Below are 27,772 nucleotides of genomic sequence, written 5' to 3' on the forward strand. Positions count from 1 at the left end.
GTGGACCCCGGAGCAGTGACCCCGGTGTCCATGATGCCATTGATGGAGCTAGAAGTAACTGAGTTCTGTAACTTCTGAGCTACAGAAGGTTAAAACTGCATACATGCCTACAAAACACATATAATACATACAATCTAGAAACAGGCCTGAGCAAAGGCCTGAATGCATTCAGCAACCTGTTGCATTTGAGTTTGCTTAGTAACAGGTGACAGAAGATGTGTCAGAGAGGAGGACAAGTCCACGGGGGCCTTCAGGGCCTGAAGTCATCGCCATATTTGGAAAAGATCTAAAAGCTGAAGGACAGTAGGTTTCAAGAACTGGAGTTGGAAGCCCCTAGTCTACACACATTCTCTTTAGGCGCAGGCAGACTGGCTGGCTAAAAAAAACGCAACAAGGAAGAACTCGATCCTATGATCTTCTGATTTGTTTAGGCGCCGTGTTCACTAGCTCTGAAAATAAGCACGATGGCGTCACCTGCTGGCATAGAGAGCAACTAGGCCGAGTTTTTTCTCATTAAGTTGTAACTACTACTATTTATTCATTTAACAGTTATTGTTCTTTTTAATGTTATACTTCAACCCGTTCTCACTCCCAAAGCGTAACATTTTACGCTAGGTGACAAATCGTCACCATATTACGTTTTCGGCTACCCACCACGTTCCTAAATGACGACCTCGAAAAAGAACGAGTAAACCTAGACTGCAAATACTTACACTGTTGTGAAGTAGGAAGTTCTCGAGTGGAAACCGTCGTGGGCCAGTGGCGCAATGGATAACGCGTCTGACTACGGATCAGAAGATTCTAGGTTCGACTCCTGGCTGGCTCGCTCTTTTCCACTCTCCTCATATGTAAATTTAAGAAAGCTTCCTTGTTTTACTTTCACTTCCGTAGAACGAATTACGTCTCCATCTCCACGAGATCGTAGGTATTGTGATGGTTCTGACACAACCTCTAATAGTTATAACAATAATACTTATCTGTGTTTATCCAAGAAACTTTGTCTTCCCCCAAACAACCAAACTGAACTGAAGCTGTACTTGTTGCCAAGAAAATTGACTGATTGATAACTGATCGATTTTGATTCTTTGTACCACATTGAATTGGTCAAATCTTTCTAGAAATTCCAGCAAGTTCAGGCAACAGGCCTGCCTCTTTATTCTTCTGGTCACTAGCAAACAATATAATCAATACATCCACTATTTCTTGGAATTATACATCTCTAGCAAGTCATCCAGCATTTAACTCTTATATAAGAGAATGAAGGCTAAAAATACGACGAGCCAGCCAGGAGTCGAACCTAGAATCTTCTGATCCGTAGTCAGACGCGTTATCCATTGCGCCACTGGCCCACGTGACAGACTCAGTGCACACCTGCAATTCGTTAGCGTACCACTCTTCCTCTCTTACTTTAAAAGGCTCCGTTGGTCAGCAGATGTCGCTGTTGAGCTTTACACAAATAAGGTGGCAGGACGTCTCAAGCTAATTGTCGAACACACTTTTTTCTCAATATACTGACTTTAATCTCAGAATTCTGAGAAAAAGACACCAATTATGGGATTAAGTCTGAGAATTCTAAGGTTAATCTCAGAGAAAAAATTCTGAATTCTGAGAAAAAGTCAGACTTTTTTCATAAAAATTCTGGAAAAGAAAAAAAGAAAGAAAGACGTGGCTACTTTTTCTGTCTTTCTAGTGGTCCTAATCCTCTTCCATAAGAACAGGCTAATCAGACAGAAACACTAGTTACATTTCGTCACAGAGTGCCCACCACAGCAATAAACCAGGTAACTACACTCCCAAAGGCAAACTAATATTAATGGTTTATTTTCACCATCTTTCGCTAGCTCACCTAAATTAACCAATCTGTGTCTAACCACACAGACTAGTCCCGCCTTCTAAATCGGCAGCTAAAACTAATGTATCACTTTGGTGATTAAGGTGAAATAAAGGTGAAATGTGGATAAAAAGAGATTAATTCTGAGATTAGAATTCTGAAAAAAAGTAAAAATTCCAAGAAAAAAGCCAAAATTCTGACTTTAATCTCAGAATTCTAAGAAAAAGACACAAATTCTGAGATTAATTCTGAGAATTATGAGATTGATCTCAAATTTCTGAGATTAGAATTTTGAGGAAAAAAGTCAGAATTCGGAGATTAAAGTCATAATTCTGGAAAAGAAACAAAAAAGAAAGACGTGGCTACTTTTTTTTGTCTTTCTAGTGGTCCAAATCCTCTTCCATAAGAACAGGCTAATGACAATACAGAAAGAAACACTAGTTACATTTCGTCACAGAGTGCCCACCACAGCAATAAACCAGGTAACTACACTCCCAAAGGTAAACTAATATTAATGGTTTATCTTCACCATCTTTCGCTAGCTCACCTAAATTAACCAATCTGTATCTAACCACACAGACTAGTCCCGCCTTCTAAATCGGCAGTTAAAACTAATAAAGGTGAAATGTGGATAAAAAGTTGCTGGAAAGGTGCCAATGTTATTTTACCAGCTACAAATATCCATCACTACCTGAGCATACTATTACAACAGGCTTTTAAAGATTTATTAATAATATTAAATATTATTATTTATTAATTTAATAAATATTGGTTATTTATTAACCAATGACTTGGTGTTTTTTCTTTAACATGTTATAGGTAAGGAAGTTGATCATAGAGACAATTGGTCTTAAAGGTGCACCATGTTTATGTATCTTCGGTAAACCATACAGACTTGGTGTAGATTCCTCTGGGTATAACCTGTGGTATGAGGTTCGGTCAATAGCATTGTCTATCACCCTCTTTCTATAACCACTTCCTGGGTCTCGTTTCAGGGGCTCATAAGACCTGCAGTCAGCTGAGCCTGAAGATGTCACGGTCTGGCTGGGGCAGACCGTATGTGTTGCAGAGGAGGACTCAAACGCAGACCAAAACGTGGTGTGGATTAACAAAACAAGCCGTTTATTGAGACTAGCAACGAGGGTACAAAATAATAGGGCATCGGTGAAAACTAAACAATAACCTAAACTGGGTGAACTAATAACAAAACATGAAAAACCTTAACCATAGTGAACTGACATGGGTACCTGGAGATGAGACATGGATGAGCAGACGACCTGAACATGGCATGCAGAAAACAAAGGGCTTAAATACATACATGAGGTGATCAGGGGAAGTGGAGACACATGGGGGAACAGCTGACTGACATAAACCTAATGACAGGACCAGGAGAGGAAAGCTAAATACAATGAACAAAGAACACATGACACTGTCAGAATAAAACAGGAAACACTAAAACTAGACATGACAACCCGAACTTGACAATGTAAGACACAGACATGAAACACATGAAGAGCAGGGGATATTTACCATAGTTGGAAACACGAGGGGGAAATAATAACTAGAAACACTTAGGCATGATAACAAATGAACTTGAAAACCTGAAGGGCTTAAACATAAACTATAAACATCAAAATGAACTAAAACTCAAAACACTGGGTCATAAGACCCAGGATCGTGACAGAAGAAGTCACTTGAATGAGTGACAAAACGTTTCTCCCACTGAAAACGCCACATCCAGATGAACAGAATCAACTTTTTGGAATCACTGTTGTCAAGACTGTCTCCAGGATCCACCCCTTAACTTCAGTGAAATTCTGACTGCCATGAAGACAGTAAGTCGAAGTTTATAACATAATAATAATAATCATCCTGAAGGCTAATCAAAGTTTATATATACTTAACCCAGCTATTTTTAATAAAGTAAATTAAAGTTAGGAGAGTTGTGAGCAAATTCTAATTCATATTCTATTAGCTAATATACAGCATTGTGCGACAAGCTATTATGTAGCAAGCTATCATATGCAACCCTGATAATGTTAAATACTACACGGTTTGTTTAACATACTAGTTTGCACATTGGGACATGAGCAAATAAAGTAAGAGTAGCACAATTAATTGCCCATCAGAGACTGACCGAGTTTTTTTGTCCTTTTTTGAAACAGAATGGATCCTAGATTTAGAAGAAGGAGAGGGGACGGCTGTGCCAGTCTCTTTGACACAGAAGAGGCCATGACAGTCAAAGCCGAGAAAAGCCCATGGGCCTGAGCTCTCTCACCTGAGAAGGTAAAAGAGTCAGCAAGGATGGCTGTTCTGTCAAGGTGGGGGACCCTGATAATGAACACCATCTTCTGCAGTTTGGAATCTTCAGGGGCCATAAGCTTCAGACTGGCTGAAAATGTACTGGATTATGCTAGGTATGTGGTTCCTCTCTCACACACACAAAATATAAGTTAAAAGATTATTGTACTTGTGATATTCTGGATTAGGCTCTTAAAAGGATCAGGACAGAAGGACGTGGATAGGTGCCTTTATTGAACAGCAGGACATCACACACTAACTTGTTGTTTCTTAGCGGTGCAGAAAACTACCCTTTTTTGTTGTTATATATTGGTCAACCAAGAACTAGCCCTGTAACAGGCACTTCTGTATTTTACCACTGGGGGGCAACAATTCACTCTATTACATTCCTCCCCTTTTAGATTTGTAATTGAAGTAAGCAACCCTTTAAAGAATGTATTTCACTGCCCCCACCAAAAAGAAATATTCTGTGGCCCTTACGAACAATGAACAAATGTAGCCATTACTTCCATTATTAACTCTTCACTTCTAAAATAACTGGCAGTAAATAACTAAAACATAACTCTACATTTTCAAAGATTCAGTCTCTTTGGGGGAACTCTGCGTCTCTCTGGGTATCTGCGTTCCACAGATGGGCTTTGGGTGGTTTCTGGGTTGGATACTGGTGGTTCATCGGTTGTCTGTTTAGGTGGTTCAGGAGGTAAGGAGTGTGATGTTAAAATCCCAGGTGGACTTGGTGGTATCTCTGGAACAACACTGTCCATAATCACTTCTGGCCGTCCCTCTGAAACCGGTGAAAATATAACTGGGGGTTTCTCCACAGTCTGTCTCCATGGTAACAGGTGATCCACATGTATTGTGCGTGTTCTCTGTCCCTCTTGTATCAGGTAAGTAACACTTCCCATTTTCTTCAGAACCGTTCCCTGAGTCCATTTTGTTTCCCCCCCCCTGAAGTTTCGGATACGCACAGCGTCTCCCTCCGAAAAAACACGAACAGGTTGGGTTTTGTAATCATGGTGTCGCTTCTGCTCAGACTGTTTCTGTTCAATGTGTCTGCTTAGTTCAGGTTTCAGCAGGCTGAAGCGAGTCCGGATCTGACGTTTCAGGAACAACTCTGCTGGTGTACGACCCGTTACAGTGTGCGGTGTACTGCGATACATGATAAGGAAGTTTGCCAAACGATGACTGAGTGGCAATGTGGCCTTACCATCTGCTTCCAGCACATTTTTCATCAGGGATCGTTTCAGGATTTGTACTGACCTCTCTGCTGCCCCGTTTGATGCAGGATGATAGGCAGGAACAGCTGTGTGTCTGATCCCATTTAACTCCAGAAACTGATTGAATTCCTTTGACACAAGTTGAGGTCCATTGTCTGAAACAAGCTCTTCTGGAAGTCCATATGAAGCAAATAACCCTCTCAAAACCTCAATGGTGTTGTGTGAGGTAATGGATGGCATAGGGAACACTTCCAACCATTTTGAATGACTGTCAATGACAACTAAAAAGTACTGCTTGCCTTTTTCAGCGAAATCAATGTGAATCCGTTGCCAAACTCTCTCAGGCCACTTCCACGGATGGAGTGGTGCAACGGGTGGTGACTTCTGTACAGCCTGACAGACTGAGCAGCTTTGAACCAGTTCTTGTATATCACCATCACAGCCTGGCCACCACAGGTAACTGCGAGCGAGTGCTTTCATACGACAGATACCTGGATGTTCATGATGCAGGTCTTCCAGCACTTTCTGTTGGTAAACCGGTGGAATGATGACCCGTTGTCCCCAAAGAACACATCCTTGTTCTGCTGACAGCTCGTGTCTGCGTGTAAAGTAAGGCTTAAGTGATTCGTCTTGCATATAACTTGGCCACCCATTCATGGTGTAGCTCCAGACCTTGCTGAGGATTGGATCCTTCATGGTTGCTCTCTCAATGTCTTTAGCTACTATTGGTAGCTCTTCCACATGTGAGAAATAGAAGATACTTCCCTCAGCGGCAATGTTGTCTGGCGTATTCCGAGGTAGACGTGACAATGCATCTGCATTAGCATGTTCAGCTGATCTTCTATATTCAATGTCATAATTGTATGCCATTAGAATAAGAGCCCAGCGTTGCATTCTTAGTGCAGCGAGTGTTGGGACAGCTGACTTTGGCCCTAGTATAGCCAGCAGTGGCTTATGATCTGTTATGAGGGTGAATTTCCTTCCATACAGATATTTATGGAATTTCTTTACTCCAAAAATTATGGCAAGGGCCTCTTTTTCTATCTGGGCATACTTTCGCTCAGCTTCAGTTAATGTTCTTGATGCGAAAGCCACAGGCCTTTCCTCTCCATTTTCCATGACATGAGAGATGACTGCGCCCAATCCATAAGGTGATGCATCGCAGGCTAACTTCAATGGCAGATTTGTGCTGTAGTGCACCAACACTTTGTTCTGCAGCAGTAGACTTTTTGCATCCCTGAATGCTTTTGCACATTCCATGGTCCAAATCCATTTAGCATCTTTTCTCAACAGGTTATGCAAAGGCTGAAGAATGGTGGATGGATTTTCCAAAAATCGACTGTAGTAATTTAGAAGACCAAGAAAGGACTTCAGTTCAGTGACGTTTGTTGGTTCTGGTGCATTTGCTATGGCTGCTACCTTTTCCTCTAAAGGATGCAGACCATCCCCGTCAATACGATGTCCCAGGTACTCCACACTGCTCTGAAGAAAGTGGCACTTGGAAAGCTTCACTCTGACACCATGCTTCTCCAGACGTGTGAGTACTTCCTCCAACCTCTTCAAATGATCCCTTTCAGATGAAGCAGTGATGAGGATGTCATCCAAAAAGCAGGTGACATGCTCCATCCCCTGAAGGATTTGATCCATCACAGACTGGAAAAGAGCCGGAGCACTGGAAACACCATAGCTGAGGCGATTGTACTTATAGAGACCTTTGTGTGTGTTGATGACCAGATACTTCTCTGATTCTTCATCTAACTGTAGCTGCTGATAGGCATGAGAAAGGTCAAGTTTACTGAAGGATGTTCCTCCAGCTAAAGTGGCAAACAAATCTTCAGTATTTGGAAGTGGATATCTTTCCTCTTCAACACACTGGTTGACACTGACTTTGTAGTCACCACATATCCTAATTGTTTTGTCTGCCTTTGGCACAGTAACAATAGGGGATGCCCACTCACTTTTCTCAACCTTTGAAATAACCTTCACCTTTTCCAATCTGTCCAGCTCCTTTTCCACAGCTTCTTTTAGTGCATAAGGAACTGGGCGAGCTTTACAGAAAATTGGTGTGGTGTTTGGTTTAGTGTGGATTCTAGCTTTAAATCCCTTTATGCAGCCTTGGTCATCCGAAAACACTGCCTGATGGCGCTGAATCACTTCTAGTACTCCTGGCTTTGCTTCTTTCTGCACCAGTACCTTGTGTACTGTGAAAATCTGTTTCCAGTTCAGCTGTAGTTTCTTTAACCAGTTTCGTCCAATCAGAGCTGGTCTGTCTCCCTGAACAACGATCAGTGGTAGGGTGATGTTTTGAGTCCCATACTGTACTGGTAACATAATATATCCACGCACAGCAATGTGTTGGCCTGAGTAGGACTTGAGCTTTAGCCCACTGGCTGGTTTTATAGGGAAATGAGTGAGATGCATCTGATAATACTTGTCTGATACTACCGACACTGCTGATCCTGTATCCAGCAGCATGGTGGTGTTCTTGCTCCCAAGCGCAACATCCACTGTGTATCCCTTCTCACTGGAGGTGATGGAGTACATTGAATAAACTCCAAAAAGTTCAGCTTCATCATTCCTACTTGAGCATTCATCCTCAGTTTCCAAATACTGAGTTTGCTGACTGAATTTTTTATTCCTGCAAGCACGTGCAATGTGTCCTATTTTTGCACAAACATGACACTTTTCGCTCCTAAATTTGCACTCACGTGCTGAATGCTTTCCACCACAACGATAACATGGTTGCTTCATTCCTGTGTCTTTTTTAGGTCCCTTCCAGTTCTTTGGCTTGTTATTGCCCTCTTGCCTGTTCTGTCCTTTCCATCCTTTGTTGAAAAAATTTGGAGCATTTGTCAAGGCATTTACGTGGTGAGTGTCCTGGCGTCCTGAGAACTCCATCGTATTTTTCGAAGCGAGTTCCATGGATACGGCAATCTCACATGCACGTGGAAATGTAAGATCCTTTTCCGATAGTAGCTTGCGCTGCACAGCATCAGAACGCAGCCCACTAACAAAACGATCCCTCAGGGCCTCATCCAAATATTGTCCAAAATCACATGTGGCTGACAACTGCCTCAGGGCGACAACATAGTCAGAAACTGCCTCCCCTTCTTTCTGGTTACGTTTCTGAAAACGAAAACGCTCAGCTATCACCACTGGAGTCGGCTTATAATGCGCACTTAACGCCCCAGTCAGCGCTGCATATCCCATGGTACTCGGTACCCTCGGAGACACAAGATTCTTTAGCAGCCTGTATGTATCTGCTCCGATCACAGAGAGAAACGTGCACACTTTCTTCTCATCGGAAACATCATTTGCCAACATCCATTGCTCCAACCGCTCCAAATATGACTCAAAATCTTCCTTCGATTCATTATACTCTTCAACACGACCCACATGCATCGCCATGTTAGCTCACCAAAAGCTGTTCCGCTGCAGCCGTGAAGAAAACGTCTTGATTTGTCTTTTTCTTTACATGCGAACACAACCCTCCTACAGCCTCTGTCACGCTGTGGAAATCTTTAGAATCCTCGTCGCCAGTTGTGATATTCTGGATTAGGCTCTTAAAAGGATCAGGACAGAAGGACGTGGATAGGTGCCTTTATTGAACAGCAGGACATCACACACTAACTTGTTGTTTCTTAGCGGTGCAGAAAACTACCCTTTTTTGTTGTTATATATTGGTCAACCAAGAACTAGCCCTGTAACAGGCACTTCTGTATTTTACCACTGGGGGGCAACAATTCACTCTATTACAGTACTTTTATTCTCTGTTATCGGTTTAATAGAGAATTTTCCTTCCTGCTGGCTGGATCCACGCCTTACCAGATATTGACCAGAGGTGGATTTCCAAAACCTTGTACAAGTGGTTGCGCTTTAATCAATCAGAGGTGGACCACACAAAGGTAGACAGAATGTGCAATAGCTAGGTTTCATTTGACGTAGACGTGACGTCGACGTAAAGCGCGAAATTTGACTGGCGGTCGGAAGTGAAAAAGATAAGCGCAAAATCACAGACAGACAGTACGCAAAATGCCTATGTCCTGTTGTGTTTACGGATGCTCCAGTAGGTCGACCAGAGAAACTGATAAACGGTATTTTAGGGTACCAAAAATAGCCCAACGAAGAGGAGAAAAATGGAAAATTCTAACCGAAAAACGTAGGAAAAAATGGATTTTAAATTTACGTTTACAGTCGGGAGGAGCAGAGTCTGCCAATGCCCGTGTCTGCAGCGACCACTTCGTCAGAGGTAATGTTATGTTTGCAAACGAACTTATTAGCATTAGGTTGTCGTTAAATTCTCGTTTACTTAGTGCTTTTAAGTTAGTAGTCTAATATTGACTTGATTGGGACTATAGGCTGCCCAAGTGCTTTGGATGACGGAGAGTCGGAGGACTGGGCTCCGACGGTCAATCTCGGCTACGAACGAAAACCCAGATCGGAATCAGTTCTCAAACGAGAGAAAAGAATGAAGCTTAAGGCAGAACAGCATCGATGTGCAGAGGCGATTTTGGATATGCAACAGACGGCTGAGAGCCCGGATTTGAGCCTAGTGACAGTGGAGAACCCCGAACTGCAGCTTCCAGCTGAGAATCCACAACCAGAAGACTTCAGTGTGAATGAGACATTCACTTATCCAGGTAAGATATTGTGCTGAGATGTAAAACAAACAAGAATCATGTCAAAGAGAAAAAGATGCCATTATCTGTAATGATTATGGTCCAAGTTACATATTACATGTTTGTGATTTTTTAATCACAGAGTAAATCCATACCATTTTATTCAGAAAAAAAGAAAAAGTGGCACTTATTACCGTCAGGCACACACCACAGGTTTTTGTACACTGCTATGGTTCTTATATTGCCAGATTCCAGACAGTCTCCTTTCACAGATAAGTAAAGATATCCGTAATGTAAGGTTTCTGTGGTGAGAAACATATAAATATATTTTTTGTTTAGACGCAACATGTTTTTTTGTTGATTAAAAAAAATAATTACATTAAATTAACATAGTGAATTAAACACATTACACCAGATTCTAATAGCCCACTAAAAAACTCCTACAGTGAAAATGAGTAAAAATTGAGGTTGCCTCTATTATGCTGATTATGCTCCCCCACTGTTATATTGCAGGCTGTGCGGATGCTGGATGCCAGACAGAGCTGACGATGGATGACATCGAGAAGATGGAGGATGTTTTGAGACAGAACACAGCAGAGCTGGTTGATCTTCGGAGCAAGGCTCTGGACACACAGTTCAGCCAGGAGGCTTTTGAAAAAAATGAAGACAAGACAAAGTTCTACACAGGGCTCCCCAACTTCTTAGTTTTAATTCAGATTTTTGAACTGTGCGAGCCCTATATCACCTCGGGACCTATGTCTTTGTTGTCCAAATTTGAACAATTCATACTAGTTTTGCTGAGGCTGAGACTAAATCTGCCCCTGAAAGATTTAGCTTTCAGGTTCAATATTTCTCTGTCCACTGCTTCTAGAGTTTGGCATAAAGTAATTGACATACTTCATAAAAGGTTAGAGTTCCTAATTGAGTGGCCAGAGCGACATGTTCTTCAAGCTACGATGCCACTGAGTTTCAGACAGGCATTTGGATGTAAAGTGGCTGTGATTGTTGATTGCTTTGAAGTCTTTATTGAGAGACCATCTAATCTTCTTGCACAAGCTCAAACTTGGTCCAACTACAAGCACCATCACACTGTAAAATTTTTGATTGGTGTTGCCCCCCAAGGCTACGTCACTTACATATCTTCTGCCTGGGGAGGGAGAGTTAGCGATAAGCAGATCACAATAGAGAGTGGCCTCCTAAAGAACTTGTTACCTGGAGATATTGTCCTTGCAGATCGTGGGTTCAATATTGGCGATAATGTGGGGTTTTACTGTGCTTCACTACAGACACCGGCATTCACTAAAGGGAGAAAACAGCTGTCAGCCTATGAAGTGGCAGAGACAAGGAAAATAGCCAATTTGCGTATCCATGTTGAGCGAGTCATAGATTTAGTCAGGAGGAAATATCAAATTCTGCAGAGCAGGGCTATGCCAATAGAGAACATGTCCACAAAGCCAGGTGAGACACATGCATTGATCGACAAGATTGGGGTAATTTGTTGTGCCTTATCAAATCTCTCCGAGTCTGTTGTCCCACTGGAGTAAGGGGGGTGGGTGGTAATCAATCAGTTAAAAAAAATTAAATGTCTTGTCACTGTCACGGCTCACAGAAGGGGGTGGAGAGGAAGAGTAGTGTCCAGTATCTGCTGCTTGGCTCTGGTGATAAGTAGAACAGGGTAGAGTAATAGTAGTACCTAAGTCCTGACTCCTGATTAGTCTGTAAATGTTTTCAAATGAAATATTTTTCTCCAACTGTCATATTGTGCTGGCAGTTTGTACAGTATTATACTGTGAGATGGATTGCAATCTATTTTGTTTATTTGTTTAAAAGTCTAATCTTGTAAATAAACCACCAATGTATTATTATGCTGCCTCAATAGCATTTAATCATTGTGTAGTGTTACACAACACTTAAATGACACAATTAAATGTACAATAAAATTAAATGACAATTTGTGCTCTAATGCTACGTCAGAGCAAATACAATAGCCAGAACTCATAATGACTACCATCAGGTCATAACAATATTCAAAATGTCATTATGTTGTCGTCCTTTTATCACATTACACATGTATGTTTGTAACTTGCTGTCCCAGTATTTCTGGGAGTATACTGTTTCTAAAAAAACACTCAACTTTAGGAATCGCATCATCCCAAAACTCAAGGTCAGGCAAAATCCTTTCAACAAATATGTCATTGCGGTTCCACACAACAAAGTCACAGTATTCTGCATTTGCAATGTGAAGCTGTGCCTGAATTTGGTAATAGTAGTCATGAGTTGGGTCCAGTGTGACATTATCCCCGTCACTGATGAGGCAGAAGCCCTTCTCCCCAGCACGCATGCGCAGGTTGACCGCATCTTTCTGAGAGTGTGGGCACTAAAATCACAGTGATGAGAACAACAATCAAGATTTATCTGATGAAACAGTGAAGAAGCAAAGATGATGGGTGTGGTCTGTGTTATCATAATCTCTCATTGCCCAAAACAAATGTCTATTTGACACAGACAATAAAGCCTCATCTTATCTTAATTGAACAATAGATTAGAAATTAGAAAAGGTATTTCCTGCATTTTTACTCAGTTCACTGATTCTTATGGAAAGATGTCACACCTATGGCCTTGACTACAACAGAGTCAATACCTTAATCTCGCAGATGCCAGTTCCATGACAGTCACAAGTGACTATCCCATCAGGGGAGGACCCCATGTATGGCCACTTGGGGTTCAGCCAGAGACCGCTGTCCATACATGAGAAGCCTGCATGCTCCTGGCTCATAAGCTTCTCATATGCTCCTCTGGCTTGTGCTTCATGTTTGCATCCATAACTATAAACAGTACACATGCCAAACATGAAAAGGAAATTATTACTTAGTATTGGATGTGTAAAACAGTAAAGTGATGTATTATACAATATGCCATTACCCTAAACTATACTTAGTTCTTACCCTGTATAACCCTAGCCGTATAAGCCTATAACTAACCTCCATCTTCATAACACTTTTTTAGTTACAGTTATGGACAGTTTCATACCCCAAATCTTAACTCTGCCTTACCCTACATCAAACCCTAAATACCTTGTAGCAGCTGTGGTGAACCTATATGCCTCTGGATAGCATATGGCCTTGATCAAGCTCTTTGATGGTTGCTGGGGGTTGGTCTTAAGAACTTGAGCTGCAGTGTCTCTGGTGTTCTGTACTCAGGCACAGTTTTAGGAAGCATGCTAGACTGGGGGACAAATTCTTTGTGGTAAGGTTCCCTAGACATCAGTGCTGCACTCCTTGGACAGTTTTTGCTTAAACTCTCAAAAAACCTACAGTATGTCTCTGAATCTCTCTGCACTCTTGGGCATGGAAGTGATTTCCCAACCTTTTGTGTACTTGTGCAGCCATCAATGGAACACTCAAGCTTTCGTTTTTTTGACTTTGCTGAAGAGAAGTCAATCAGAGTTACTGGGCAAGCAGGAATCTGGAAAAATTAAGCCAAAGAAGATCATTAAAATTTAAAAAGCTCTTTTCCAAAACGCTATATATTCGTTTCCAAAAATATTCGAAATTGAACAGTGATGGCAGTGGAGTGAGTATGTGTGTTTTAGGCTGGGTATAGTGGTTGGTTGGCAGTGAAGTGTGTGTGTGTATGTTGGGTGGGGATGGAGGTGCCATGTGCTGGGTATAAAAGGAGTGGAAAGTAAGCAGTTCCATGTTGATGAAAATGTGGTGTGAGGAGTTGTGAGTATTGAGGAATGCATGAGAAATGTGAATATATAAAGTGCTGCAGTCAGGTGTGTGTGTGCGCAGAAAACAAGTGCTAGGGTGTTGAGGCATGCATGAGAAGGGTGTGATATACAGTATACGGTTCTGCAGTCATGGTTATGTTAGTCATGAAAAAGGAAATGGCTTTTAAATGCTGTTATAGCGTTTTGGAATAGAACTCTTCATTTATTAAAGTACTGCCTTTTGTCTGACCCCTCACCTGCAACCTGCCCGGCTTGATTAGATCTACCAGGAGCTTGAAGCCCCCGCCGGTATAGCCTACAGGGTCATTGAGGCACTCAAGCTTCCCCACCACGACAAGGTAGCAGTATAGGGGAAGATATTTTATCCTACTGTCACATGAAGTCCCAATATAACATTCTTTATCCTACATTTTGCTTTTTGGCTTACCTTTTTAACATGAGATGGCATCAGCCACTTGCACTGCTCTGATGTGCATGTCGCTCTCATTTTCACCCCAGCTTCAACTGCAAAAAGAACAGCTCCAACGTGCGAGCATGATTCTGATAGTCTGGAAATAGAGCACATAATCTTTTTAACATGAAATGCAATATTTACAGTACATTTTGATGATGCATAGCTTACTAATACTAATGTGCAATGGCACTTTATTTGAAGTAACATGTTTATTCATTAACTCTTTCTCAACAGCCTATAGAGAAATCATTATCTAGGTGATGACATGACTGAATAGTTCTACCCTCTATCTGAAAAATGCATCTGAGTGTCATGAGGGATCTAAGGCAATCACACAAATTCTTAGCTGATGAATTCTTAGCTAAAAGAAAACACTCTCTCCCCACTACTACTGAAGTACACCTGCAAAATGCTAGCAGTGCCCTATGCGTATATGTGTGTGTGTGTGTGTGTGTGTGTGTGTGTGTGTGTGTGTGTGTTCTCATTGCAATAACATCCTACTTAATTAGGCTACTAACCCTGCCATACAATTGCAATGAGCTGCAATCACTTCTCCATCCTCCTTTGCAATTACCCAAGTCTTCAGAGGTGTCTCGTTAGACCGCTGAGAATGGTTTACCTTGAAACAAACAACTGTCACTCTAACGAAGTCCTAAGGATGTGGCATGTTTGTTGACGTTAAAGCCGCTACCGCTAACTGTTAGCGTGTTTAAGATAAAGCAATATAAGAACAAACACTCACCCTTGCAAACACCAAACTGTATCCATCACGGAGACGTTTTGTTCCAAGGTTGTGGACCCACCCGCTGACAAAAAACTTGTACGCCTCCAGACTCTTGAAAGCTTTCATTTGCTGCCTAGTGTAGTAAGAAGTCTGGAGGACCAAGTAGTTGGTGATATCCACAGCCTCGATAGTAGGCAAATCCTTTACTTCTGTGGTGTATTCGGACATTTTCAAAGAATACGGATCACGTCCGATATATTTTTTTTAACTATCTGTTTATATCTCTCCCGAGAAACGGGGTCTAAAGTTGCACAATAGCTGCTCTCCTGACTCTCCACAGTGTCCTCCATGTTTACTTCCGCCCTCCACTCAAAAATCGCGCTGCCTCCGCACGTCATCAGAACCACGTGACCGCAACCCAACTATTCACTGACTTCAAGTGCTCTGCCTGCACTGGAGCAGTACTTTGGCCAGCCCCTGTTCCTTTGGATGGATAGGACGCTGTGGCGTGTGAGGCTGTACTGTCCACATCCAGACTGTTGCAAGTCAGATCTTATACCTGCTGGACTACATTAGTAGATCAAGCTCATAGTTGATATCGGCAACTCTTATTACTTGGCTTCAGAATATCTTGCCTGTAGGAGCTGCAAACAAAAGATGATCAGCTGGAGCCACACCATCATTTCCCAGCTAGATGTTGGCCATCGCAATTCCACTTCCCATGTCTTCTGACATACTGTACAAGCTGGGATGTGACATCCAGGTTGTGTTCTTCATGCATCAGCGTAGGTTGGGAAACAGAAGCAGCCAAAAAAAAGCAACTGGAGGAAGAGCATGCTAAAAGCTGGCTTGAGAAGCAAATTCAGTTTCTCACTGCCTGCAGGACCTAAATATCATTGACTGATGCAGGTATATGCCCAAGATGTCCTCAGCAGGCTGGATAAAGTGAAGGCCTCCATCACATCCCTGTTTGGACAGGCTATCAAAATGGACTTCGCCAAGAAGATTGTGAGGAAGCTGGCAGGTGAGCCCCGGTATACAGCTGCTTGGGTAACAAATGTTACTAGGAGATTTGCTACTGGATGCCCAACTGATTCCCACGCTCTCTACTCTGGTTTCATGGCCCAAGTCACCAGCTACATCTTTTTGTGGGATGACAGCGACCTGCAATGACTCAGGGCAGCTAAGCCCACAGAAGCAAGGAAACAAGTCACATGTGCCCTACAGAAGCAGATGTGACAAGCTACATCACCAAAGCAGAGATGAGGACGGTGAGGAAGTCATGCTCAAGCAGTTGACTGAGGCATAGGATGGAGAGAGGAGCTGCAACACTTTTGTTGTCCCTCTGATCCACTCTGCAAGGATGCCAGAAATCTGGAAGACCCTACGAAAAAAAATCCCTGCCTTGAGTATGAAGGGTTCCTATGGTTCCTCACCCACCTGCAGCTGCTTGGCTGGTGGATGTGCCTTACACCACCCAGCACTATTATAAGAGGAAAAGACAGAAGGAGAAATATAGTGACAGTTATGTAAGGAAGACTAATAAAATCATGTGTAAACAGTGTCAGCAGAGGGGGACTCTACCACACACCAGCAGTAATTTGGCATTTGGTACTGCCAAGCCACAGCTGCCATGACTCTGGCTGAGTGGGGGGCTACTAGCTCATATAAAGCATTGGGTGCAAAATTATTATTAGTGGTGACAAACATAAGGCCTGGGGGTCTCAATCGGCCCACTGGATGGCTTTGGAAAATATGAAGAAGAATATGGGGGCCTACATTTTTTACTTAACCCTGTATTTTAAGTTTACAGCTTTTGTTGGTGATAAGAACCCCGACCTGCCGCATACACCCACACAGAAATAGTTAAGTAATTTGTCCCACACGCCATCAAACTGTTTAACTCCTCTCTGGAGGGGAGAGGGAGGGGAAACAGGAGGACAAAGGAGGGGGGAACAACTAAGCTGTAGTGCCTCTTCACCTCACTGTGCAATACCTTGTGCAATACTTTTTGTAAATAGTCAACAGTGCAATAGACTCAATACTTGAAATGTGCAATTCACTTGTATTTTTATTTTTATTCCTATTTATTCTATTTATCCCCTTTGTATATTTTATTTATATTTGTCTCTGTATTTATATATGTGTGTGTATGTGTGTGTGTGTGTGTGTGTGTGTGTGTATATATATATATATAATATTCTGTAACTCTGTAACTTCTGTCGGTGCTGTGCTTTTTTGGAAATCGAATTTCCCAGAGGAACCCACCCGAGGGATTAATAAAGTTCTATCTTATCTTATCTTATCTCTTATCTTAAACAATTAAATGAAAGCAGTCGAGAACTTGATAGATTATTTACCTTATCAAGAGAGAAGGAGGCTATTACAAAAGTATTTCAGTTGTGTGGTTGTTCTGCCTTTGTTCTGCAGGGATGGCCCAACTGAAACAGATTAAGCTCCCAAGTGGTTCCATTTCCTTGTTACCTCTGAAAGAAACCTACCCAGCTGCCTGCCCTTTCCTGCCTCCTCCCATTCTCTTGTACCTCACCAACCTGTGATGGGTTCATGGATGTGCTTTACACCGCCCAGCATTATCATAAGAGAAAAGGGCAGGGGGAGAAGAACAGTGGCAAAAATGAAGTGGTACGCAAGGAAGAATAATACCATCACATGTAAACAGTGTTGGCAGCAGTTGGTGCTGCCAGGCCACAGCCACCAAGACTCTGACTGAGTGGAGGGCAGGAAGAAAGATGCTCTACCCTGACTCTAGTACACTGCATATTTAATGTAATTTCAGTTTATTATAGACCATAGAAGTGATCCGTTCATTGTGGGTTATGCCATATTACACCATAACCCAGAAGTTCTTGTCTATTGTTCAATTTCGCCACGTTTCTCTTTTGTCTTGGTGCATGCTCAATCATCCAGGTAAGGAAATCCCAGAAGGCTGGACTGAAGGAACAGGGAGAAATAGCCGAGGTATGCCAAATTGCACAAGGACTGGACTGAAAATCAGTGGCAACAGGTCTGACAGAGTGATTAATCCAAATTTTACATTTTTGGTTTGTATTATTGGTGTTTACTGAGGAGCCAGGAGAGCTGTACAGCAGTGAGTGTTTACAGCCATCTGTATAACACAGTGGAGGCTTCTGTCATGCTTTGGGGCTACATTTGTGGTGGTGGAGATCTTGTCAGAATTGATGGAATTATGAAAGCAGGGCCATCAGATTTTGGTCCACCACACAACAACATCTTTTAAAATGTCCAATTAGTTACAGCTTCATTTTTCAGCATGACAATGACCCCAAACACAGAGCCAATGCAGTAAAAGAGAAAGATGCACAGAGGAAGACTATCAGTTATAGATTGGCCTCCACACTGAAGCGGTGTGGGATGCTTGTGACACAGAACAGGACGCAGCCAACATCCAAAGAAAATATCGGCGTAACTTCTTAGACAGGTACTAAATCTGTTTTTTGGTTTGTTTGTTTGTTTTTTGTTTATATACTCTATCCAGAAAATCAGTGGACCTGTTTCCAATTTTCCAAACAAAATATAGAGAAATGAAGGAGTGGCTGTACATAAATGTACAGTAACACAGAATACTTTGTTTTTGAGTTGGAACTAATCTTCCAGTTCCTCGACAAGTTTCGACATATGTTGTTATTTTATACATTGAGCAACACATGTAAGGCAGTGTGCATGTCCACAGGAATTTGTGTGCTGCTGCTGCGTAGGTTGAGCTACACCCTGCTCACATGTCATAGGAGGATGTTTTGGTAGCTTATGATTGGATTCCTGTTGCCTGTGAGAGTTTGTCCTGAGGCCTTTTTAGCTACAAGTAGGCTACACTGACACACTTTATTTGAATAGAAATTGCAGTTGGCATTCTTTGTCTGCACTGAATTGCTTTATAGGATGTTACATAATCTCCTTCTGTGTCTTTCCCCCCTCTTTTGTACACTATAGCATATACATTTAACAGGTAAAGGAGGTGGAGACGTCCCATTTTGTGGAATAAATACAAACAAATCTTATTATTAAGCTCCAAATTGTTACTAATTTAGTTTGTGTAAATCACAGGTGTTACAGTTGCTTTTACAGTTGTAAATGACAGAATGCCTTTTTTTCCTCTAGAAAATACACGAACACGTGCAAAGAAGAAAGGTGTACAACCCGAATTTGTAGCTAAAATTACCCCCTCATGTCCCACCTATCCTACCTCATTCTTTCCAGAAGCGAGCGCACGCACACCTGCACACGCTCACACACACATACATCTCTGCAATCCCGCCCCTTCGGTGAACTCCCCCAGTGACGTCAGCAGAGTCCTCCCAATGCGGGGGCTTTGTGGATGGGCTCCGGCTGCTCCGTGCAGAAAACGTGCAGTCAGCTCGTGTGGTTGGTCGCACGCGGGGACAAACAAACCGAGCACCGCACGGAGGGAGAGAAAGAGAGAGAGAGAGAGAGAGAGAGAGAGAGAGAGCTGCTGTCACTAGCGCTGAATTCAAAGATTAAACGCAGGGGTTCAAGGAGACTACGAGGAGGAGGGGGCATGCATGCATGCACTGATCTGTAAGAGTAGATTTTCTTGTTTGGGTTTTTTTTTCCAATCCAGGGAACTGAAAGTGGAGAACTGCTGATGAAGCTGCAGGCGCACTGAGGCGCTGCCTGGATTGTTTTTGCGTCTCACTCCCGGCATTGTTGCTCGTGTTTCCCGGGATGGAATAATTCCTTTCTTCGCTTTCATCCAAGGAATACCTGCGAGCCTACCCTCACCGCTCTCCATGGTGCTTGAAGGGTAAGCAGAAACCGAGGTGTCAGTGCATTGTTTGTCATCAGCGCACGGATCTTCTCCACGCCTTTGTCCAATCCGGTGATTCTTTATGCGTTTGTCACCTAAAAAGCAGTGATGCACATTTGGATGCATAGAAACACAACCCCCCCTGCCCTTTGCTTCTTGTTTCAGTAGAGAGATGGACGGCATCGGGAACACCATGCAGAAGAAGGCTGCCGAGCTGGAGCGTCTGGCCGAGGTGCTTGTCACCGGGGAACAGCTCAGGTATGTCGGTCGGTTCAGCTCCAAGTTCTCGTAGAATTCACAGGGTGTAGCGTCCTACCTTGTTTTTGGCAAAGTTTGTGGTACCTTTCGTGTGATTTGACAGCTTTAATAGCAAGGAATTCCTAGCAGTTTTTAAGTTACTATGCATGCTCATGTCAGCATGTTTTGGGTACATGTAAAAGGCCATGACAGTAAATAAGGGAAGCGGGTTTTGGGAGATATTTGACAGCAGGTTAATAACCATGCAATCACGTGGCTCCCTCTCCATGCAAACGGGTACAGCAGCCTGTTTTTGTTTTGTTTTTTTGCCCCACTGCACCATGCACAACCAAACAAAGACATTCGCACATGCATAACCTTCCTCGTGCACGCTGTTGCTCCTCATCTCCACTATGTAACGCATTTTCACGTTACTATATCACTTTAATGTCCAGAATCTGCAGGATCCTGCTTTGCAGCATTCATTTCTGGTGCTCCTTCTATACAGTGCCCTTTGAGCCCCGCAGAGAATGATGAACTTACTAACCCGGTGTCATTATCAAGCCCTGCCCATTCATCCTATCAGGGATTTGTACCAACACTGCTAGCAGTGTTGTTGACATACTGTACCCTTTGACCCACTGTACTGTAAAAAAGAAAAAAGAAAAAAAGACTACATAACCAGCAGTTCATTCACTACTTCATACCCCCAGCAATGAATAGAGGCCCAGTTGGTAAAGCATGGCATCAATGCCTGGAATTTCAGCCCCCAACTGAACTATATGGAAATATGTGGCTAAAGTATGTTTTTGTGGTTGTGTTTTGAAGTATGTTGCTTTCCAAAAAACCACAAGCAGTATCACTTCAGTCTTCCTAAAGAGATTAACAGTTTGCTTGCAACAGTTTTCCCTGTTTATCATTATATGCTCACCATGTGTGTGTGTGTCAGTGTCCTTGGCACTGCTGCACACTGAGATTGCCAGCTGGCATTGTGGTCAGTGTCAGTGAACGAAAGGTTGGTTGTGGAGGCTGTTCCAGGGTCTCCTGAGATGCCGCTGTTCTGGGGAAAGGACTCAAGGTTGTGGCTTGTAAGACTTGCTCTCTGGCCTAAATCTTAATTCCTGACAGTTTCAAAGATGTCTTTTTGTCACTGCCTTGCTTCACGCTTGAACAGTTCAACTGTTTGATGGATTGCAAAAAAAATTGAATATAATAAAATAAAATGAATTTGGTACATATATAGATTTTGGTGCCACATCAAGCTTGATGGCTGCTTTTTGGATGGACAAACACTGAGGAATAAATTTAATTTTATCTGTTGCCATCGCCAGGTCAGCGTTTCCCATACTATGGATAGTGCATGAATAGAAACCAAAACTGTTCTTGGCTGCTTTTTTGTATGTATGTATGCATATAAAAAATGACCTTCAGTGAATATAGTAAACATTATTTATGCTTGCAATCAGCATGTTAAATTGCCTTTGTGAGCATTTAGGAATGCTGACGTTAACATTTAGATTAATGCGGTGCAGTGGGTAAGTGCAGTCTCCTTCAGTGGCTAGTGTGGCTATAGAAAGTCGGAAAAATTGTGTCAGGCACTGTCCTTTATTTCTAACACTCAGCGAAATGAAAACATAGTCACTGTTTCAACCCGGTTTCATTACCTCACTGTTAAATCTTGTGGCCACCGTATAGTTATAGTACAGGGCAGCCAAAAATCACGAATCAGTGCTGTGCAAAGGTCTCGGGCCACCCCTGATTTCTCTATATGTTCTCTATTTTCTTATTTCTTAAGGACATGACTTTAAGAGACTTTTCATCTGTTCTGGATAGTTTGGGGTGGTTTTTTAGGATCACCACTTGCCCAGTTTTCCACACCATGCTGCAAAGTCTTCAGCTAATAACACCTTGTTGGTGCACAAGCACAATTTTATCTTTGGCATTTTTCATATATTTAACTAAAGAAATGCAAGAAAAACTGGCTGGTAATACACAGTGCCTAAAATACAATTAAAATTCATTCTTGGCTAAGTTTTCTCTTATGTACAGTATTTGTTTTATACTCGAATGACTCAAAGGTCAGTGTTAAGTAGCTTCACAGACAAAAAAAAATTCCTCCGATACAAGGACTAAAGTGAAAATGAGGGTAACAAAGCAACCAATGTCAAAAGAAAAATTTTGAAAGACCTTCAGAAAGCCTGGAGAACTATTGCTCAAGACCAATTAAAAAAATACAATTAGGTCTGGCTCCTTGGAAGCAAAATATAAGGAGATAAGGGATGCCAAAACCTTTGGACAGCACTGTAGCTTGTGAATATTTGTAATTTGTTTTGTTTCATATTATTAATGAGAGTTTTCTGATTAAACATGACCCATGGTCCTTCTCGGTTTCCCTTCGCTGCATCCTATTTAAAAAAAAATAAATCCTGGAAACACTCTTACACACGGGACAGTTTAATGTCTGACTTTCTCCTTTTGTGTTTGGCTGCAATTCCTTTGTTTTTTTAGCTTTGTCCTGGAGTGTTTGCTCATACCAAACGCAATGAGAGATTTAAAAACGTCACATTCCCTTTCAGTCTGAGAACCGCAGCATTCATAAGTATAAGATTACACTTTGCTGATGAGAGCAAGCAGTGCCACACCTTTGTTAGCTCACTTTATCATGAGTCAAGCTCATGGAACATGAATGACACAGTTTCCGTTACTGATAACAGCAGACTGTTTTAAAATATGTTATCACTTGTTTGTGCTCTATCGTGTTGACTCCTTGTATCACAGAACAGATCTGTTTCAGGCAGATGGCTTAAAAACAGACAGAGAAGCAGCTATATGGAAGAACAGGCACATGCAGCTGTTGTAGTAAGTCTTGTGACCAGTTCATAGCTGTGAATAGATAATGTGTTGCACTGTGGCGGAGTCTGATGGTTATTAAGTGTTCATGAATGCTTCCAGCCTGGGACTCAGCATGCCAGTAGGCAAAGACTCTTTGAGAAAAGCTTCTCCCTGTTACTGTGTGATTCAGCACAAGTTAAAGAAATGAAACGACTTTGCTTTCTGCTTCCTCTCGAGTTGAATTTATGTGAGGATTAGACCGGAGCTAAATACACAGAGAGGATGATGTCAGGATTGCATGGATGCAAAGTCTCCAAGTTTTTCAGAGGAGCTTGTTTGCCCATCGTGAGTCTTGGCAGTAGAGTTGGGTCGGCTTGGACTAATGCTGTCATAGCTAATCCGGCGTGATGCTAGCCAGCTGCATACAGACTCAGCATGAAGTGGAACTAGCTAGCTGGAGGAAGCTTGGCTAAGACTGGTGGACTGTTTCACAATACCTAGGTTCAGCTAGAGGTCACTGTGAAGCCAGCACATGAAGGATCTACACCAGGGGTGCCAAACATAAAGCCCGGGGCCCAGAATGAGCCCAGCAAAGACTTCAATCCAGCCCACTCAATAGCTTTCAAAAATGTGAACAAGTGCATTGATTTTTAACTTTTTAACTGTATTTTCATAGGTTTTACTAATAAGTCTTCCCAGCTACAGAAAAGTTATTAAACAAACAATTAAATGACAGAGAAGTTCTTATTTTTCACTATTTACTATAGAAATGTCCACATTTGCTTTTTTTTATAGTGCGCTCACATTTTAAAAACAAGAAACTTGAAACTTTAGATTTTATGTATGCAGGACAGTGTGGGAATGGGTTACCAAAGCTTATCATGCAGAAAACCGAGATGTACTGTTGAACTAACACTTTGATTTCTTATATCAAGAGATCTCAGGGTTTAAATGTTTATTTAAATGTTTTTACACTGGCATAAGGAGGAGTTTCACTGGTTTGATCTCAAGATCAAAGTGGGCGGTATCTGGCCCATGATGGAAATTAAGTTTGGCTTGAGAGGTTCATCATGTGATCATGCAGTCAACCTTATAAATCCCTGCAGATAGTGTTTGAATACTGTGTTTCATCTCAAACCAAAAATATGCATTTGCTGTGTTTTCATTCCACTTTAAATTTCAATTGTGATACCCTCACATCGATAACCAAATCAGGACATGTAGTCAGCAACAGTGCTTAGCTGTTTGTTTTAGAACAATATGAGCAAAATGAGTGTAAAATGATACACCATGCTGCTCTGGTCTCTCCTCACTGTTATTACAGTCTCTTTATATGTTACAAAATCAATGCACCCTTTCAGGTGCAAAACAAACAACAACAACAACAAAAAACCCAATTTCTGGTGTAATTTCTAAGGACTTGTGCTGAAGTCAGATTTTCTTCCCCTCTGCTACTTGTTTACAGGCTGCGGCTCCATGAGGCGAAGGTGATCAAGGACCGGAGGCACCACCTCCGGACTTACCCGAACTGCTTTGTAGCTAAGGAGCTCATTGATTGGCTGATCGAACACAAGGAAGCTTCAGATCGAGACACGGCCATCAAGATTGTGCAGAAACTTTTAGACCAGAGCATCATTCACCACGGTAGAGCTTTGTTTCTGTGAGAAAGTGTATGCGTGTGAGAGTGGATTTTCCATTTTCTATAACAGCAAGGGTCCCTCTCTCACCCTCTGTTTTCTTCCTGACATTTTCTGGGAACAGCCCGTCCCTCTTAATGGATGATTCTCTGGGTCTCCTGGCCAATTTGGCTCCAGTGGAGCGTCTCATACCTGCTTCACATTTGACCACTGACAGAGGCCTTTTTCCTCTTAAGTTATTACTTAGACAGAGCCAACGTATAGAAACTAGGCTATAGATTAATGACCGAATGTCAAAACCCAGTCTGTGATCCTGTAACGCTTCTATACAGTCTGAAAGAAAACATCAGGACAGCTTTTGTTTCTCTGTGTGCATCTGTGTTTCTTTGCATGAAGACAGCGTTTGCCTGCATTATAGGCTTTGGGTTCTCTCAGTCACTCTCTAACAGCCGCTTCCTGTAGTGGCTCTTTGTCAACAATTGTCCATGTTGTTATTTAGGCATTGTTTGGGGGTTCTCGTTAAAGCAGTTTCTTTTAAATGTCTGCAAATTCTGCAGAAATTTACAGACTTCATGATCGGAACTGGTTTTGATGATCGGGTTCCTTAGTGTCACCGTGTTACTGCAGTATCACAGAAAGGGAAGGAATTCCATTACATTTGCCAAGTACATTATCTTGGACTCAATGATGAGCTGATTAGAATTCAGAAGTCAAAGGGCCAAGTCACTGTGACCTCATTGGCCATAACTCAGGAATTTATGGGCTGGGTGGTGCTATAGCTAGCTGTGATATACTCGAGGCTAAAATCCATGTCACAGGGGCCTGGATTCAAGTCTGACCCAGACCATTTCCCCTCAAACTCTCCTACTCTCTGTACCATCTTGTCCAATGAAGGTTAACATGCCTAAAAATAAAATACACCTAATACTTATTATGGAAAAATTGGACGCAAATGTTTGAAAAACGTAACTTGAAAATTAAAAAAGGTAAGAGCCACTATGATATTATAATGTATAACTTAGAAAGTTATAAGTGCTGATCATAAGTCACCAAATGATGACGGACATCATTCAGACATGGTCGGCTGCTGAACTGGTAGCAAGAACCTTTGGTCTTCTTTCGGCTGTTCACCTTTTGTGGATCATCTTCCTCCATTTCACACTATTCCTAGCATCCTCTTCTGTCACATCATCTCTCTGCATGACCTCCTTCAATACCTACATGGATCTTCTGTGATCGTCCTCTTTTCTTCATGACTAGCTGTTTCATCGACAACATGTATCATTACGTAAAGCTACTTGAAATACTACCAACATTTATTTAGAGTCTTGAGTAACTTGACCCAGCTGTCTTAGCTAATTATAGGCCAATCACCAACCTTTATTTTGTCTCAGAAGTTCTTTAAAGAGTAGTTGTATGACCTCTGTGGTTGTCCTGCTTAACCTCATTGCAGTGTACTACACTTATGACCACAATAATTTATTACAGTGACTAGAGCATGCCACAAGTATTACAAGGTATTGTGCTGCAGTTTGAATCATAAGATAAGATAAGATAAGCGTTATTAGTGCCACATGTGGGAAATCTTTTGGTCACGGCAGTAAGTACAAGTTTAAGAGCAGTAAAAGTTAAGAAAAACACAATAGGATAGGGTAAGATAAAATAGAATAGATACTATACAGCAATATGTAATAGACTCCAATTTGTTAATGTAAATGGAGCTTCACACACTAAGGTTAATAATGGAGGTTAATAATAACAATGGAGTTCCACAGGGTTTTGTGCTAGGACCAATTCATTTGACATTATACATGCTACATGTATACGTGCTACATGTATGCATTTTACATGTCACCGTTTGTAATGGCAGCCTGTGTGGAGGGAGGAAGAGGACCCAAATGCAGACACTTGGAATGAAACTATAATTAAACAAAAAGCGAGCCATTTGTTTGTGGCTGGGAAAAGGTACTAAACAAAAGGTAGATGCACACTTAGGCAAAGGTTCAGGTGACAGACAACAAAACCTTGAACATGATAAAAACATGAACATGAAAAAACCTGAAAACATGACAAGAACTCAACAGGCAAACTGACACTGAACAAAGGATGATAAAGGACTTAAATACACAGAAGGGTAATGAGGGAAGCGGAAACACATGGAGAACATAGCTGACACATGAACATGACGCCACAGGGGAAGCAAAACTAACTATTATACGCAAGGAGAGGAACATGGGAACAGATAAGAGGAACGAGGCACAGACATAACTAAAATCATACATAGAGGAGGAGAGACTTACACAGGAAACAGAGCATGGAAAAAACTTTAGCTAAACGAAACCTAATTAAGGCATACTAATAATAACACCAGAACTTACCATTACTCTAATACATCATAAGAAATCAGACATACAAAATAAGCTCAAAATGCTGGGTCACAGACCCACCGCCATGACATAGACAGTATTACTGGAAGGCAGAGCATTCATTTTTATTACTACTCCTCCATCCACGATCCCTCCTTTGTACATTTCCAGGCTATCTGAATCTTGGCCGTTTGTCTCCAAACTGCTCAGCCTGAGATATCCCTCTGACATACTCATTTCTGTCTGCCAAAAATGAAGTTTAAGCTAGTAACTGAGTTTGGACAGACAAATATGTAAACCACATCTTGGCTGGTTGGGAGAGTAAACAAAAATGTGGCAGTGTTTTTGCAGATTAGCCCTTTAATCTAACTTTCTTTGCCTCTTTTTGCGTTCAGTGTGTGACGAGCACCGGGACTTCAAAGACATGAAGCTGTTTTACCGCTTCCGGAAAGATGACGGCACATTCCCGCTGGATAATGAAGCCAAGGTGTTTATGAGGGGCCAGAGGATCTATGAAAAGTATGAACAAATAAACTTTTCTGTTTTACCTTTTTTAAAATGTAGCATTAAGGATACTGTGTTGCATTTGCTTTCACACCAAGTGCTAGATTAGAAGAAGGTTCTTATATCTGCATAAAGACCAGGAAGTCTCTGTGTAAAGGTGAGAAGATATGCTCTCAGTAATTAGCTTCCCAGTTGTGAAGTTTTTCTGTAGCCAGCAGAACCTGAGTGAGCTGATCAGTGAACTTCAGGGATGATTTTCTAGATTCTTGATTGAGCAAATTTTGCCATTTACCCTTTCCCAGTGTTAGAGTCAGATTTACTAAACAGGACAAAATAGCATTTAATGTGTGCCATCCCTAAACAGTGCTCATGGGTGTGGTTGGTTTTACTGGTAAGTCACCAAAGTTGCACTGTTTGCTAAACACAGATGCAGTTAAATTCATATTTAAAAACAAAAGATGATTTTTTTTCCATTAATACATATTGTCACTATCAGCAGCAAATTGCATGCCA

General features: G+C 41.8%; 3 protein-coding genes across 6 annotated transcripts in view; 2 read left to right on the top strand and 1 right to left on the bottom strand.

The window, feature by feature from the left end:
• Positions 1-9,252: 9,252 nt before the first annotated feature.
• On the top strand, positions 9,253-12,152 carry LOC308406476 (uncharacterized protein). The gene is made up of 3 exons (XM_080897517.1): positions 9,253-9,598; positions 9,708-9,989; positions 10,482-12,152. The coding sequence occupies exons 1-3, from the start codon at positions 9,382-9,384 to the stop codon at positions 11,510-11,512; spliced, it is 1,530 nt and encodes a 509-aa protein (XP_080753643.1). The 5' UTR covers positions 9,253-9,381; the 3' UTR covers positions 11,513-12,152.
• Positions 12,153-12,189: 37 nt separating this feature from the next.
• Positions 12,190-15,297, bottom strand: LOC308406477 (uncharacterized protein). Of its 3 annotated transcripts, XM_080897518.1 has the most exons (7): positions 14,898-15,297; positions 14,674-14,774; positions 14,168-14,249; positions 13,938-14,063; positions 13,335-13,433; positions 12,610-12,793; positions 12,206-12,345 (listed from the first exon to the last, which is right to left on the bottom strand). In XM_080897518.1, the coding sequence occupies exons 1-6, from the start codon at positions 15,105-15,107 to the stop codon at positions 12,776-12,778; spliced, it is 636 nt and encodes a 211-aa protein (XP_080753644.1). In that variant the 5' UTR covers positions 15,108-15,297; the 3' UTR covers positions 12,206-12,345; positions 12,610-12,775. The 3 variants fall into 3 exon arrangements, 1 of the variants encoding a protein (XP_080753644.1); XR_013973545.1 differs by lacking the exon at positions 13,938-14,063 and having other exon boundaries at positions 12,190-12,345; positions 14,129-14,249; positions 14,674-15,297; XR_013973546.1 differs by lacking the exons at positions 13,938-14,063; positions 14,674-14,774 and having other exon boundaries at positions 12,191-12,345; positions 14,129-14,249.
• Positions 15,298-19,247: 3,950 nt separating this feature from the next.
• The window catches only part of deptor (DEP domain containing MTOR-interacting protein), a 36,460-nt gene continuing 27,935 nt past the window's right edge, over positions 19,248-27,772 (top strand). Inside the window, exons 1-4 of one of the 2 annotated variants that reach the window (XM_080897514.1) lie at positions 19,248-19,680; positions 19,849-19,941; positions 24,218-24,396; positions 27,151-27,274. In XM_080897514.1, the coding sequence (XP_080753640.1) occupies positions 19,667-19,680; positions 19,849-19,941; positions 24,218-24,396; positions 27,151-27,274 (410 nt within the window). In that variant the 5' untranslated portion in view covers positions 19,248-19,666. The remainder of the gene's footprint in view (positions 19,681-19,848; positions 19,942-24,217; positions 24,397-27,150; positions 27,275-27,772) is intronic. The other variant, XM_080897515.1, reaches the window with a different exon arrangement.

Source organism: Rhamphochromis sp. 'chilingali', assembly GCF_963969265.1.
Source record: "Rhamphochromis sp. 'chilingali' genome assembly, chromosome: 11".
In the NCBI taxonomy this organism is placed as follows: Eukaryota; Metazoa; Chordata; class Actinopteri; order Cichliformes; family Cichlidae; genus Rhamphochromis; species Rhamphochromis sp. 'chilingali'.